The sequence below is a fragment of the Eurosta solidaginis genome, chromosome 1 (assembly GCF_040869045.1).
Source record: "Eurosta solidaginis isolate ZX-2024a chromosome 1, ASM4086904v1, whole genome shotgun sequence".
NCBI classification, from domain to species: Eukaryota; Metazoa; Arthropoda; class Insecta; order Diptera; family Tephritidae; genus Eurosta; species Eurosta solidaginis.
Window position 1 is genome coordinate 109,534,895 of NC_090319.1, and position 16,938 is coordinate 109,551,832.

A 16,938-nucleotide genomic window follows, 5' to 3' on the forward strand; every position below is an offset into this window, starting at 1 on the left:
GGGTGGCTCTGCTGCCAACGTCGTGTGTATGCGTGACTCTGCTGTGGCCAACGTCGTATATTTGCGTAGCTCTGCTGCGGCCAACGTCGTATGTAAGCGTGACTCCGCTGTGGCCAACGTCGTGTGTATGCGTAACTCTGCTGTGGCCAACGTCGTATATTTGCGTAGCTCTGCTGCGGCCAACGTCGTATGTAAGCGTGACTCTGCTGTGGCCAACGTCGTGTGTATGCGTGACTCTGCCGCCGAGGCTTATGGCGATGGCGCGCGGGCTCGTGACGTTGTGGGCTTTCGCTTAGCGGGGAGCGAGCGTAGTTTAAGGCGTTGTAGAGCGGTCAAAACCAGCTTACCCACAATCCTCAACCCACGGCTCTCTCCTATGACGGGGACTGTCTTGCGATGGTCAAAACCGATACGCCTTTCAGATGCCCTTCAATTGCTGCTCAGGTGACAGTCGCAACTTTGCGCCCCGTTAGGTGAGATCCGTTAGCCTCGGTACAGTCACGTTGTTGCGTTTCACCTCGACTCACCCCTACTGCGGTTGCCGACGTACTTCTGCCGCGGACGACGTTTGTCTGAGCGCGGGATCACGATGCTGTGGAGGGAGTTTGCTTGCGAGGGAGCAAGCGTGATCTAAAGCGTTGTAGAGCGGTCAAAACCTGCTTACACACAATCTTCAGTCCACGACTTTCTCCTATGAAACGCACTGGCTTGCAATGGTCAAAACCGATATGCCTTCCAGAGCGCTCCAATAGTAGCTCCGGTCGCAACCACAACCGCGTGCTGACTGACTACCGTCTTCTCGTGTTGCCCTTTTTATAGCCAATGCTCTTGATGTTGCTAGCATAGTTCGTTGCGTTGCCATAGTTACGGTGTTGACTACACTAGCCGACTAATCTCTGTACTTTCGAAAATTTTTCATAATTCTTTTCACTTTTCATTTGTGCGTTGGTTTTTTTTTCGTAGAAAACCTTTTTGAGGAGGATGATAAGCGACAATGGCTAAAAAAACTACTTATGTAAGTTCAATGCAGTTATTAATTACGTTCATGGCTCATGCGAAATAAAGCTTAACGTAAGTTTCTTGCCCCAGAAGTGAAAGTATCGAGTAAATCTTAAGCAACATGTTACTTCAACATGTAATACTTCCTGATGTTACTGTTGAAATGTTATTTATTTTATAAGGACCAATATTTCTCAGGAACCAAATCTTAAACCCATCAGGATTCTACACACATGTTCGAAGGTCATCTTATGGCCAGTTTAACCTTTAAATGCAAGTTGAAAATAAACTACGCCTTTTCCTATTGTATTTGAGATATGGGAAGATTTGATTGGAATTTGGTAAATAGGCGGCCTCTTGCGATGGCTAACATTTAGAATATAGAACCGATAATAGAAAAAAAAGCCAATAAATTCTAATAAGTTTGTGCGATATTTTAATTTAGATTTTTTGTTACAATTGATTTAAAATAAAATAAAACCAGTAGCCCAACTCAGGTGTCACATCATTGTGTCGTGTGTTGATTGTGCATATAAAAAACTCGGTTTTTAATAAATTTTCTAGATCTTCCTTCTGGCCAAGTGCTCCACAAATTAAAAAAAAAACACATTTCATTGCAGTTTTATATTGTAGGGATTGCGAAAGTCGTCTGTAAATGTAAATTTGTTTCAGAAAGCATTTGAAACGAAGCTGAAGAAAAAACTACATCAATCCACAATCAGCGAAGGTTGAAGCAATAATAATTTCGAAGACCATCAAGTCTTCATCATCAGACTTCTTTGCGGGAGCAGACTGTAATACTACGAACCAGCGGCAGTAGCCGTGTCAAGCTGTAATTTTTACTATACCGTTTACTGTTGCCCCGTGTGGTTTTTGTAATTTTTTCAAATCTTATAGAGTTCTTACAATTGATACCAAATTTATTTTGATTCGCGACAAAAATCAAGTTCGAAATTTTTCGCGTTCGTTGTAGCAAGCAAAATTTCAACGTTTTTGTCAAAGATGCACCACCAGAACGACGTTAAATCTGAATGTGTTTGGAACTTAACGCGCTTAAGATAAAGCATAAGACTTTGTGAAATCTTTATGGATCATTGTGGAGACGACGTGAAGATAGAGGGGTAGTAAGTGTGATAGATCTATAGCTATCTTTGTACATAATGGACTTTTTGAGTTGTTGTTATGTAAGTATAAACTACTATGCATAAAAGGAGTCGTGGTTGCATATATGTGTAACTATAAAACGACTGCTATGTGGAATATTATTTTATCTAGAATGACGTTTCACATACGGACTATTTCAGTACGGAATAGTACGTTCTTCAATCGAATTCTGAGATAAAGCGTTTTTGTAAAGAACTGCTATTTAAGATAAGGAGATATTCCACTCCGGCGAAAATTTTGTTGTTTTTCAAACAAACTAGGTTAATGAATTCATAAATAAGTTTGAGTGCTATTTTTAAGACTTTCATTTAGATCAATTCGCCCAATGAATAGATGGTTTGTATGTATGTATGCCGTCGTATGTGTATCGTGTTCAAATTTGTATGTAAACACATATATATTTGTTATGTGAATCTGAATGTTAAACGATGACCGAAATTTCTGGTTCAGAACTAGAGCTGTAGTGACGATTGGAAAACATACTTCAATCATAGCAAGAGCTTCGCCAGTTCAAATCCTCAATTAAGCTCCTCTTATAAAGTTTTTTGATTTTCTATGAAATAGTAAATTGATAGTCTTACTGCACGCTTTAAGGGGTATTTTTTTTATCCATTCAGGTTTTTTTTAATAGGTATTCTTATATGACATTATCTTTCCTGCAGAGAAACAACTTTAGTGACTACCTCTGAACTTTCGGATACGGAGTGGTATGGTTGGCATCCATTCTTAGACCAACAGTGATTAAGTCTGTATGTATTTTAATTAAACAAACACAAGCAGCGACTACCTCAGAGCCACATACGACTAAACCAGTTAAGAATGTGTTCAAAACGTTAACAGACGGGGGGCAATTGCTATTTCGTAGGAAATCGCCATGTTTAAAATGTCAGTCGAAAGCACTGCGAGGAGACAGTGTCATCGTTCTGCGTTAGCTTAGAATTAGTGCAATTCGCTGCAGAGTCAATACTTCTAAACTGATATCAACGACATTTGAAAGAAATGCAGGAAACAAGACTAGGGACAGTGCACTAAAAACTCAGTTTTGCTAGTAGAACTCACTATTTCTATAGACTTATACTATCACTAATTTTTTAGTGAAAACAAAATGTTTGTGCGAAAACTATCACTAAAGAAAGAAAAATTAACCTACATATATTGTTTATGTTGCTATTTTAATATAGAATATTACCGGTTAGAGTCCCAGTATTATTTATTTGATGGTAATAATTTTTTCTGATAGTGCAATTTCAGTGATATTTCACAATGCATTTTAGCGATAGTGCTAATATGCCAAACTCTGGCTCGAAAATCTAGCAACCGAACTGGGCAACGAGAAAAGTAACTAATGCTTGCAATTAAAAAAGGAGTTTTAAAGCACTCGTGCCAATAAATCGAGTCACAGCCATCAAAAAGAGTGAGACGACATCAGAAATTTTTATAGTAAACATATTTGTATTCTTGAGAAAATTATGAATACTATACATATCTAATTTCTTTAACCGTAACTTTTCAACGGCTTATCCTTGATCTCTGAAGCTAAATCAGCTGATTCGAACACTGTTGACTCCCATTAAAAATGGTAAATTTTGTCGTTTAATCCATTGGACGGTTATGACTTTATATAGGGCCCTATGCAGCTCTTGAGTAATAAAAAAATAAACCGGCCAAAATACATTTTTCGTAAGCATTTCTTAATTTCATTTTGTATGCATTTTTTGATTTTCTTTAGAGCTGCATACGGCTCCTATGATTAAATATATGTCACCTGGAATCATGAAACGACTCTATTGTGCGAAAATACCGTTATTCACTTTTGAGTAATGCTTAGGAAATTTAATGTTCTTTCGAATGGAACAAACCGCAGTTTTCTCTCTTTCTTAGTTTTTTCACAAATTGTATTTAAAGCCAAATCGGACCGTATATACGATTTTTTTAATATTTCGATGCATGCGCCACCTATCGGAGTTTTTTTCTTATTATTGCATTGTCATCGGGTTCTGAACTATATTCGAAGTTTCAAGCTTGTTGCTTATCGGGAAGTTACTTAAATTTTAATTACAAAATTCGTTCAAAACGGCCAGCCGCTACCCAGAGTCAAGCTAAACAAAAACTTTAAACGCGTTTTTCTCGAAAACTTGTTTTCGCACAATATTGTCGTTTCATGATTCCAGGTCACATGTGTTGAGTTTAAATTTAGGAGAGCAAACAGTTTTGTTAATTATTGCAATGGGCTAGGAAGTTTGGATATGGTAATTTCTTAATCCTGTAATCATATAAACCTTTTTACAGATTTTCGCAAAAGTTTTCACTCACCTCAATACGAATTTTGATTTGGACACTTGAATTAGTTTGTACTAGTTGGACATTATTAAAGAAAAATTATACTAATTCGCAATCTACTAGGTCTTATTTGGAAAATAATAAGGCAGTACCCAAGTTAATAAATTTGAGGTAGTTTCAAACTATCGAAAAATTGAGTAAAATTTCTCTAAAGTCAATACCTATGCTTTTGTTCTGGAACCAATGAAACACTGCGGTTAAAAGGAATAAATATCCACTTATGGAATTTAGAAACTCTTTAGAACTATTAGTTTTTTGCCAGCAAGAAAACTTTTTCCAAACTCGTCTCATACAACATCGCTTTTTTAATTTCTTTAACTGATTGTTTCGAATCTACAAGCAGCACTGCAGTTCAGAACCAGAGATTTTCCTTCTAGGATTGTAAGTTGCAAAAAAATTAAAACACCTACATAGATAAATGTAAGCTGCATATGTTTTTAATTTTTTCTGATTCATGTAAGTATGTATTTTGAAGCAAAATAAATTTTCTTTAATAAAAAATTTTACTAACAATTTGCTTTGCTTTTTTTCGATTTATAGTTCCAAGCAGGTATCGTTTTTACAGCTCATTCTATTACAAGGTACTCTGACTTATATTTATTTAATTTTTAATATGATTTGAATCATTACGTTATCTATTACAAGCTTCAATTAACAAGCAAATAAATCGTATTAAAATTTTGTGTGTTACAGTTTTTTTATCACATGCATATATGTTTTTATGGCAACCAAAAATTATAAAATCTTTGAGTTAAAATTTTGAGAGCGGCTAGCAAAAATTTATTGGTTTTAAAGCTGTCAACAAAAACAACAACTGGAAATTTTTACGGGTTCGTTTATATAAAAGCTGAGGAAGCTTACGTATTTAAATTTTATTGATGATTTTTTTTCTTAAAAAGTGCCTAAATGTTTCTTAAAATATTACTAAGGCAAATTAGTCAAATTAAATTTTTTTTATAAACGCGGTTTATTTGGTTGCGGATTTGAATGAGTTGCAACTATTTAAAAGAAACAAGAATAAAAGCCACAAAGAAGATTGTTAAATTTAAATTTAATAGCTATAATAAAAATAATGATAGTAATAATATTAATAGTGTTGACAATAGTAATGGAATAAAAATAAGAAAAACTTGACGCGATATAATCTTGAAGTTTAGGAAGATAACCATTAAAACATTGATGAGACGTTTTTAAATTAATGGCCAAGAAATCATATATTTCCTTACAAATGATATAAACTTTTCTGAAATTCCTTAAAACAAACCTTTAGGATCCACAGATTCGGTAAACAATTTTGAGAAAGTTCCTCAAAACTGAGGAATCGCGACTATCCCCCGAAAGCTCGAGAAAAAATGTCATTTCTTTTAACTAAATAAAGTGTCGAGTAGTTTCCATTTTCTTACATTGTCCAAGTTCCATTTTTCCCCAAGATATGCATATAAACTAATGTTTAACACAATAAAGAAACCGTCTTTTCGTTAATATTATCAGCGCGGGGGATACCAAAGGAGGTTTAAAATAAAAGCATCGATACTTAGAAGCTTATCTTGCTGAGGTGGATCCCAATCAAAAGCAACCAACGAAATAAGGCGTTTTTAAAAAGTTTTATGAGGCAGAATACTTGCACGGTTAAAAGCTTGAGCCTAGATAACTTTTCTATTACATATAAGGCTAAACCAAATTTGGTTTCAAATATATATATTGTGACGAATATTAGCAACACTAAGGCATTCTATCATCTCTAAGCCGATAATAAGCAGTCACTTGTATCTACAGAAACAAATCAATCATTATGTCTACATACAAGAAGTGGAGAGATATGCACAAATACATGCATATATCTGAGATGCTCACAAAAGTATGCAATCATCGGTCGAAGTATCACTCACATATACACGCGCATATGAAAAGCTATAAACGTGCATCTGTAGTTTATAGCTGGTGAGTTTATAGCTGGTAAACAAGTAGTAAATTCTAGAAGGAGAAACGCCTATAAGTATGCCGACGAGGAAACCGAAGAGTATAAAAGCAGCACCCGCTGAGGCACGGGCAATCAGTTTGATTTAAGCAAACTATTGGTTGTGAAGTATCAGTGTTTTTGTGAAGTACTTTAATAAAGGCCATTTTGCATTATTGGATAGTAGAGTTATTTATTTAACAGTTTAGCGATACGAACGTTAGCAGAAGGTGTAAAATAAGCGGAGTTGCACTAAATTCGTTACAATTGGTGTCAGAATTGTTGAATCAATTCTGAAGATTTCGAATACAACCAGGACATGGCAAAGTTAAGTGAATTAAGGATCCATCAACTGAAGAAGGAGTTGGAAAACCGTGGATTGAATACAAATGGCAATAAGATCGAACTTCAAGCACGACTACAAGAGGTAATGGAGTTGGAAGGAATTAATGTGGACGAATATGTCTTTTATCCTGATGTGGAAGAATCAACAACAAAAATTGAAGAGAAAAACGAAACATCGCAGACAGTTACCAGGACAGAATTGAACATGATATTGGCTGCAATATCTGTACAAACATCGAGAGTAGCATCAATGTCGTCGCAAATGTCATCTCAACTGGAAGAACAGAAGACATATATAGCATCACAATTGAAAATACAGGAGGCACGCATTTCAGAAATGTCGACACAGATTACATCCAAGATGGAAACTCAACTGGAAGAACAGAAGACATATATGATATCTCAGTTGGCTGAGTAGTTGAAAACAAAAGAGGCTGCATATCCTCGCCGCAGGAGATAAGGGTATCATCGAATCTGGAGGCACAAGATACAAAAATTTTACAACTCGAGGACAAAATCGATGCCGAGATTGAAACATTGAGAGGTCGTATACAGGAGCTGCAACTAAATCGCCCAGCTATTTCAGCAAGCAATCCGAAGGTAAAAACTCCATCTTTTGACGGTACTGTTCCTTTCCAGGTATTTAAGCTGCAATTTGAGAAGACGTCAGCACTGAACAACTGGAAAGCGGAAGATAAAGTTGCTGCACTATTCGTGGCATTGACAGGGCCTGCAGCGGAAATCTTACAGAATATTCCAGAGTACGAACGGAACAGTTATAAAGCATTTATGGCCGCTGTCGAGCGACGTTACGGAAGCGAGCACAGGGAACAGATATATCAAATAGAATTGCAAAACCGTTACCAAAAATCTAATGAGACTTTGCAAGAGTTTGCTTCGGATATTGAAAGGTTGGCTCATTTGGAAAATGCGGACGTACCCGTGGAATACACGGAGAGGGTAAAAATCCAGAGTTTTATAACTGGCATACGGGACATGGAAACGAAGCGAGCGACATACGCAAAGCCAAAACCTACATTCACAAAAACGGTATCACATGCTCTGATTCAGGAAACAGCATCGCTTCTGTGTAAGCCAGCGTTCAAAGCACGCCGTGTGGAGGTAGAAAGGCCAGACTGGGTGAACACAATATTGGAGGCGCTGAAAGGATCGCAAAAGCGGAGTGAAAGAGTTATCAAATGCGGGAAGCCCGGTCACATTGCACGTTATTGCGATCTTGATCCTAGTGGTTTCAACAGCATGGGTGGTTTTAATAACAAAGCTGGAGGGGATGAGCAAGAGCGAGTAAAATGTAGAGATCGAGAGCTAGATCCAGCTATTGAATGTCCTGAGATATCTGTGTAGCAAATTGGAAGGAAATCAAGCAGTCTTATCATCAGAGGGAATGTGGATGGCAAAGAACGTGTACTGACTGTAGATACGGGCGCATCTCATTTCCTTGATTCTTAGTTGACCATGACATCAGAATCGATATGCAGAGAAGGGTTATGTGTTATAAGAACCAGGATGTGCCACTTAACTTCAGTTTGGAGAAAGGGTTCAGCAGTATTCGAGTACTGGTGGAGAAGATTCGACAAAGACCACGAAATTCAAAGGTAAAAGTTGATCGACCGAATGGGCAAATAAAGCGAAATCAAAAGTACCTGGGAGAGAAACACTGGTATTCGCAAAACCAAATGGACGTACAAAAACGAAGGAAACGATTTCCCAGAATGAATGCGAGGGTAGTTTCAAGACGGCGCACTACTGTTGTGAAACGTGGGAACGATACTGATTATGCGACGCCAATCCGTCAAGCGCAAGCTCTACGAAGTAGATCATTGGCCAAACAACAGAGTGTGAGGGAACGAACCAAAATAATGAGTAGTAAGAGGAAACACAGGTACGACGAGAACAAAAATTCGGAAGGTTTCTTGGAGGGAGATTTGGTACTGTTATACAACACTCACCGGTGGAAAGGTGTTCCATCCAAATTTCGGTGCAGTTGGGAAGGCCCGTACAAAGTTGTGAAGAAGATCAGTGATGCCATCTACTGCATACAAACTATTGGGAAACCACGAAATAGAAGGGTGGTTCATTTGGAGATGTTAGCGGCGTTTAGATCAGGAAATTTGTCCGATCGGGACGATCAGACTTAGGTGGAGAGCAGTGTGACGAATATTAGCAACACTAAGACACACTATCAACTCTAAGCCGATACTTAGCAGTCACTTGTATCTACATAAACAAATCAATCATTATGTCTACACATATGTACACACAAGAAGCGGAGAGATATGCACAAACACATGCATATATCTGAGACGGTCACAAAAGTATGCAATCATCGGTCGAAGTATCACTCACATATACACGCGCATATGAAAAGCTATAAACATGCATCTGTAGTTTATAGCTGGTAAACAAGTAGAAAATTATGAAAGGAGAAACGCCTAGAAGTATGCCGACGGGGAAACCGAAGAGTATAAAAGCAGCACCCACTTAGGAACGGGCAATCAGTTTGATTTAAGCAAGCTATTGGTTGTGAAGTATCAGTGTTATTGTGAATAAAGGCCATTTTGTATTATTGAATATTAAAGTTATTTATTTAACAGCTTAGCGATACCAACGTTAGCAGAAGGTGTAAAATAAGCGGAGTTTCACTAAATTCGTTACAATATTAGACCGGTGAAAATGAGTGCACCGTACTGGGTTTCAATTTAAAATTTATAAATTACAGCAACACAGAAAAAAAAGTAAAAAAATCGAGTGGTTTAGAACTGACGTGCCACTTATTCAAGTACCTACCTACTGAACTATCAAATCTGTACAACGAGACATATGATAATATTTCATATAAATAACAGAATGTTTCGAAAAAGAACCAAAGACTTGCAGCATTTTTCACACACGAAGTTTTTTATTTTTTAGTTTTAAGTTTTCACCTCCAAGGAGTTTGTTTTAAAAGCAGACATTTCTATTTTTAGATTTTTGAAAGTTTTTTTTTTGTCTTAAAAAATTTTAGGATTTTAGACTTATTGTTTTAAATTAAAAAACACGGTAGTATTTTGAGAGGTTTTTAATTAAGTAAAAATAGTTTAAAAAATTGCTAAACCGATGAAAGGTTTATAATTAAGTCTCAAACTTCTAACCGTGTGTAAAATAATCTTTACGGCGGCTGCCATGGTGTGATAGTAGCGTGCTCCCCATACCACACCGAAGATCCTGCGTTCACGCCCCGGGCAAAGCAATATCAAAATTTTTAGAAACAAGGTTTTTCAATTAGAAGAAAATTTTTCTAAGCGGGGTCGCCCCTCGGCAGTGTTTGGCAAGCACTCCGAGTGTATTTCTGCCATGAAAAGCTCTCAGTGAAAACTCATCTGCCATGCAGATGCCGTTCGGAATCGGCATAAAACAAGTAGGTCCCGTCCCGGCAATTTGTGGAAAAAATTAAAAAGGAGCACGACGCAAATTGGAAGAGAAGCTCGGCCTAAAATCTCTTCGGAGGTTATCGCGCCTTAAATTTTTTTTATTTACTATAACTCAAAAAAATTAATAATTCAACTGGCAACACCATGAACACCATGCACCCGTTTTGATTGAAAATTCATCTACCTTGGCTGGTCTCTATCGCAATCGTATGAAAAATGTGTGACCTTTTTATTGAAAACTGTTAACAATTAATTGGGACAGAGGCTTAGAATTTGGCAGCGTTGTATCGGAGTCAAACTAATTTGGCCGAAAAAGTTTTTATTTTAGTTCTCTTATTGGCATACTAATATCAAAAGGTTAATTATTAATTGAGATTGTTGTTGAAATTACTTGCAAGCTGCAGCTATAATTTCAATAACTGACGCAAATATAAAGGGAACATGTGTCACTCTCCACATTTTCTTTCATTGCCTCTGAGACGTTTTCCTGGTTCGGAGCGACTTAATTCCTTAGCAAAAAAATTAAGTAGCCAGCGAAGCTGTTCGGGTGCAATTCGCTTTACTATGCATATATCCTCGCAAAGGCCCGAACAGCTCGTAATTCAATTTTATTTCGGCACACACTGTTTGTTTGATAAAGCGGTGCTTTCATTTTGTGGTGAGCTTTTCTGTCGAATACCTCAGGGTTTGTCTGCTTTTGATAACATTAATGATTCTGAACCATATGCTAAGACAGCAGACTTACAAAATTGTAGATCAAATTTTTTTCTTAAATTTCTTCTTGTAGATAGATATTTCTTTACTGCCAACTATTCATCTTGTTCCCAATCATCGCAAGACGTTTTTTTTATGCAGACCAGAAAAGGACGAACAGGTTGCACGTTTGTTAAGAATATTGTTATCCATATAATCAGCTTGATCTAGAAACTGAACATCTAGTATTATATTATACTTGGCTATTTAGCTCAGTTTCTCCAATATTCTACTCTTGTACCAAGGTAAAGGCCAAAAGGCTTAGCTGTCTAGGTCATCAATTGCGAACAGATGAAGACGCCATTTGGAAGCAGAGCATTGAGAGACAGGTGAAGGACAACTTGTCCCCCTTGGTGCTCCCAATTGACGTTCTATATCGCGAAACAGGAGTAGCTGGCGTGACTTCAAAAATTTAAAGCAATATTTTTGGAACAATGGACCGCATGAATAGAACACCAGCACTTGCTAAGACTTGAGTTATTGACTAAAATGTGCGTACTCCAAGCATAGCTCATTATTTATGCATGAGCCCCAATATCTGACAGAGGGCGTTCTGCTGTAAGACAGTGATTCAGTGATGTTCACAAAAAATGGTTTTATCGGATTCAAGGGATTGGTAAGCGCAATACAAAGCTTTATAGCTTCAAGCCTCCGGAACCCAATTGTCAGCCTCACCTTGGGCGAGGGAATCCTGTTACAAATATGAATGTATCATACACATATTAAGCAGACGGAGTTCTGGCGACCCCAAGATTCGCCTGGAACTATGGGGTGGGGTAGGATGGCCTAGAAAGTTTAAGGTAGTCATATAAATCGTTCCCGAGATGATCGGGCTAGTACCTTAATGGTGATTTGTTACCGGAACGTACCGGATCTATATCCGGCAAAGGACCATCAACAAAGATAACACTTCCCAAAACCTTCGTGGAGTGTCTTTGTCGTTAATACAACTACAACAAGATAACCTTTAAAGTTTACTTGAGAAAACGTCCATCAGGTTATTACTTTTCCAGATAAGAAATTGGCTTATTTGTCGCGAATAAATGAACTCGAAGTGTTGAAAATAAGAAAAGTGTATAAGTAAGTGATTCTCCGATGATCAAGTTCTAAAGAAAATAAAAGTACCATAAATATATAAACCAATGTACTTTTTTACATAATGCATTCATTTCAAGTCTGCAATTTATTAACACCGTGGTGTGATGGTAGCGTGCTCCGCCTATCACACCGTATGCCCTGGGTTCAACTCCCGGGCAAAGCAACATCAAAATTTTAGAAATAAGATTTTTCAATTAGAAGACAATTTTTCTAAGCGGGGTCGCCCCTCGGCAGTGTCTGGCAAGCGCTCCGATTGTATTTCTGCCATGAAAAGCTCTCAGTGAAAACTCATCTGCCTTGCAGATGCCGTTCGGAGTCGGCATAAAACATGTAGGTCCCGTCCGGCCAATTTGTAGGGAAAAATCAAGAGGAGCACGACGCAAATTGGAAGAGAAGCTCGGCCTTAGATCTCTTCGGAGGTTATCGCGCCTTACATTTATTTTTTTTTATAATTCAAGTTTAATGTATTTTTGTGTCTTAACACATGTGCATGGATGTATGTATGTATGTATGTGTTAAAGTCATAATTATAATTGGCCTTATTTACATATCTACGTACTTAGTGTGTGTAAAGGGTCCATTACTGATACTTAGCATAGACTTGACTTGACTTGGCGTAAACTTGTCTACTTAGCCACGATTGTACTCCACTTAGCGCATACAATCTGGCATCATAATCAATAAATGTCAATTTGTATGACAAAATGTCAAAATGAAAGGGAAACAAACAAATGGCATCTCAAAATGTAAACGTCACTTAGAACTTACATAGAAAATCAAAATTCAACAGACTTCTAAGTCAAGTTAAGTGTTGCTAAGTTTTGAGTAATCAGTAACATCTAATGTTCATTTAACAGAACTGTAAGTGACAGTTCTCAAGTCAAGTCAAGTCTATCCTAAGTATCAGTAATGGGCTCTTAAGAGTTTTTAATTCTTTATTTATTTTATATTAGTAATGTATAGCATAAAGCTTTGAGAGAAATATTTGAATATATTTCTTGTTGAGTGTTGATCGATTTTAATTTACATACATACATTTGTTTCGATAATTATTTATCATAAAATTCTAATTTGTTCAATCTTATTTTTGTTTTTTTTGTTTCTCTTATAGCCGATTATGTAAGTTAATAGGCATTCTCTGTGTCTTCATTCTTTTTATAAATATAAATATTTTATTAATTAAATAGTCTCTAATGATAGTTATTTGTGTTTTTTTGTTCATTTACTTGCAAGTACAAGAATATTACGTAATAAATAATTTTTGTCAAAACCTAGTCTTATTTTAATATTTTTAAATATTCATGTATCTAATAAATCCTTTTTTTACTCATTAGCTTTCTTCTATATATGTTTGTATGTATGTATGAATATGAGTGTATGTATTATTTTACATTTTTCTTTTGTGGTATTAAATGCAACATTTATCTGATCTGTCGTCATCATAAACATCATCATCATCGTCATTGTCGGCATCTATAAATCTCTATGATCACTTTGATGTGGATAACATCGCATAGAGCGCAGCGCAGTTTTGCATCTTTCTTTTCGTCTTCATCTTTCAAATTTAGCATAAAAAAATAATTCAAAAATATTCTAAACACATTTACATATATTAAATTTTGGGGTAGTATTTTCCTTTTCTGGTTTTGTGCTTCCTATGCAAATAATTTATGTTTATATGCAAATAATTTTGTTTGAGCAGCTCTGAGCGATGCCAAAATCTCGACTGTTGGAATTAGTGGTGAATTCCCTTATGAAAAGCTAGAAGAGGCACACAATTGTTTCTCCCATGTGGTGGCTCTGTTTTGCTCGTTCCCATAAATTTGTGTGCCTTTTTGGTTCCAGCGAAGCAAACGAACTAATTTCGCGATGCTGCCGTGGAAGCAGCTCTGTGCAAGGGTTACTGTAAATATACAAATTACAGTTAGTGTTTTCGAAATGCTTGATTAGTTTAAGATAATATGAAAAGTAATGAGAAACAATATTTAATGATAAAATTTTTGATTTTTTAGGGCATTGGAACTTGAGGATACGACAATTTGCAGGCCAAAAAATTTTAAACTATTATTTCCATATATAAAAATATAAGAAAAGAATTTGTAGAATTTGTAATTGTGTGTGTATGTATTTGAATTAATGCATAAGAATGTTTTGTTGAGGGGTATGCCCACATTAACATTGAGGAGTATGCATGTATGTATGTATGTTGAAAAGTGTGTAGATATATCTCTTCTGAACTGTATTTCAAAGCAAAATGGCGATAACTAGCTCGGTTTATAGTTGGTCTAAAAGCGCGCTGATGTTCTTAAAATTCTTCACACATACATACTTCGTCAAGTTGTGGGTGTATATTTTGGCTACGTTTTAGCCTTTTTAGTTCACCTGCATATCTTCGCCTTCTTCCTCGAGTATAACCGACTCACCAGGCCAAACAATTGGACGACCCTAGGTTTAAAATTTTTTAAACTCTTTAATTAGTATCTATTGTGTTCTTTTGTAAATGTACATATGTTAGTATATTTGTGGGTATGTATATATGTATGTTTTTAACTAGCCTTTGATGGGTGCAAGCCGAATAATAAGATATACTATATTAAATTTGAATGTAGGTTGACCGTTACATTTATTTACAAAAAGAGAGTTATAGGCAGGGCATCCCAAAGTATGAAAAGCATATTTTTCATATGACTTATTTTAAAACAATGAAATAAGTATATATTTCACAAAAAATGTGAAGTTTGAGGTATAATTTATGAAGCATATTTTGCAATAAGCATATTTCTGCATATTTTACAATAAAAGTTATGTTTCCTGTAAAGTTATTACAGTAAGAGCTAAGAATATGAATTTTAGTAATGCTACTATATGGCCCTTGTGTATTAAGGTAAGTTTACGGCTAAACCCAGATTTTTTATAGTTATCTTGGTTTTTTGAGTCGAAAAAGTCTTGGTTAAAAAACTGACCTAGGTGATATATGTTTAGGTCTCGGGGATGCCCGTAGTATTATCAAACTCCTTTTATAATAAAAGTACTTCAGAAAAAACGATTTTCGGACTTTTAATTTATTAGTTTGAAAGAGTTTATAAAATCTGGACTTTTATTTTATAAGTCCGTAAATGATAGTCGGCTGGCCACCGTGGTGTGATGGTAGCGTGCGCCGCCTACCACACCGTATGCCCTGGGTTCACACCCCGGGCAAAGCAACATAAAAATTTAGAAATAAGGTTTTTCAATTAGAACAAAATTTTTCTAAGCGGGGTCGCCCCTCGGCAGTGTTTGGCAAGCGCTCCGCGTGAATTTCTGCCATGAAAAGCTCTCAGTGAAAACTCATCTGCCTTGCAGATGCCGTTCGTAGTCGGCATAAAATATGTAGGTCCCGTCCGGCCAATTTGTAGGGAAAATCAAGAGGAGCACGACGCAAATTGGAAGAGAAGCTCGGCCTTAGATCTCTTCGGAGGTTATCGCGCCTTACATTTATTATTTATTTAAATGATAGTTAAATCCATACTTTTATTTTTCAAGGACAGAATAAAAGTCCGGCCCTATAACTATGAAACAGCTCCTTTTTAATTCAACGGTGTATCAAAATTGCAATTGGAGCAAACTTTATGGCGGAAAAACAGATGCAAGTTTATTATGAAAAAGTATAAGTAAAGTACCATGATAGTTGACTATGGTTTTTGAAGTCAAATTTCTAGTATTAGTAACAAAAATTTTGAAGTGTCCCTTCAGTTTTCAAATCCTCATATTAAGGAGAATGAATCTGTAAAAAATTCGTTACACCGATGAGCCTCACCTTAGTTATGCGGCCGGCCTTTTATTCTGCCTTGAAAAAATATAACTCCGGACTTTTTCCGAAAAATAAAGAGAGATGCCACAATTCGTCATAAACTTTCATCTAGGACAATTTTTTTACCCAGAAAAAGTAACTATAACAAGTACATCTGGGTATAAAAATGGGTTCCTGCAAAAAAAACATGTGCAAGTTTACTATGGATACTCTCTGAGTTTATTTTATCAATTTATAGTGTTAATAACACAAATTGAAAGGTCCATACAGTGTTCAAATTCAGATATCTATGGAAGTTTTTTTGGAAGCGATTGGTAAAAAATGTATTTAATTGAGATTAGCTGTTCCTTTGGAATGGTGCCGTAAAACTTCAGCGCTTTTACGAAATTGACAAATGCAGGGCAATGAAGATACTTCTTTTTTTTATTAAATCAGATTTTAATAATTTGAAAATATAAGCGCCCAAACCCAGCTTTTTGCATATTTTGGGCTGCCTTAGTTACAAGCGAAGCTCTGGAAAAATGGCTAAAATCCCATAGCTTAATACTTATTGAGGTTAAACAGCTTTTAAGAAATTTCATTTCATTAGTTTCTAAAGAATTAAGCTTGATATATTAACGATCTTTTAATATCTAAGTTCTTGGAAGATTGGTAATTGCGTACTGTTTTTATGTTAATTTAGTAATTCTGTGTCCTTTACTGGTATTTGACTGGGTATACGTACTACACCCTGAACACATTCAAATGGGTGTGAGCGCTTGTTGCTCTAATATTTTGGAAAGGTCGCACCCACCTGGGTGTTTTGGTTCCACCCTTACGTATTTAGTCTAATATTGTAAGCTATTTGGTTTTATCTATTTAAAATTTTTAATACTTATCGTATATTTATACCGAAATACTTCTTTGAATGTTATAACTCCTGAAATAGTTAATTAAAAACCAAAACTTTCTGGTATTAAGCATTTTAAAGTTTTTCGGGTTAAGCCAAGTTTTAATCACATTTGTACATACCTAACACTGATATACATCAAATGTGTGTTGCTTAACAAACTCGCCTAACA

At 36.1% G+C, this 16,938-nt stretch overlaps 2 protein-coding genes across 20 annotated transcripts in view; one reads left to right on the top strand and one right to left on the bottom strand.

Moving 5' to 3' along the window:
* Positions 1-16,938, top strand: part of Hs6st (heparan sulfate 6-O-sulfotransferase) — an 812,621-nt gene that overhangs the window by 457,093 nt on the left and 338,590 nt on the right. The gene's annotated exons all lie outside the window — the stretch shown is intronic.
* Rim (Rab3 interacting molecule) overlaps positions 12,349-16,938 on the bottom strand; it is a 272,945-nt gene continuing 268,355 nt past the window's right edge. For 16 of the 19 annotated variants that reach the window (XM_067759666.1, XM_067759662.1, XM_067759664.1 and 13 more), the window contains 2 exons: positions 14,413-14,532; positions 12,349-13,990 (listed from right to left, as the gene is read on the bottom strand). In XM_067759666.1, the coding sequence (XP_067615767.1) occupies positions 14,461-14,532 (72 nt within the window). In that variant the 3' untranslated portion in view covers positions 12,349-13,990; positions 14,413-14,460. The remainder of the gene's footprint in view (positions 13,991-14,412; positions 14,533-16,938) is intronic. The other 3 variants (XM_067759667.1, XM_067759654.1, XM_067759670.1) reach the window with 3 other exon arrangements.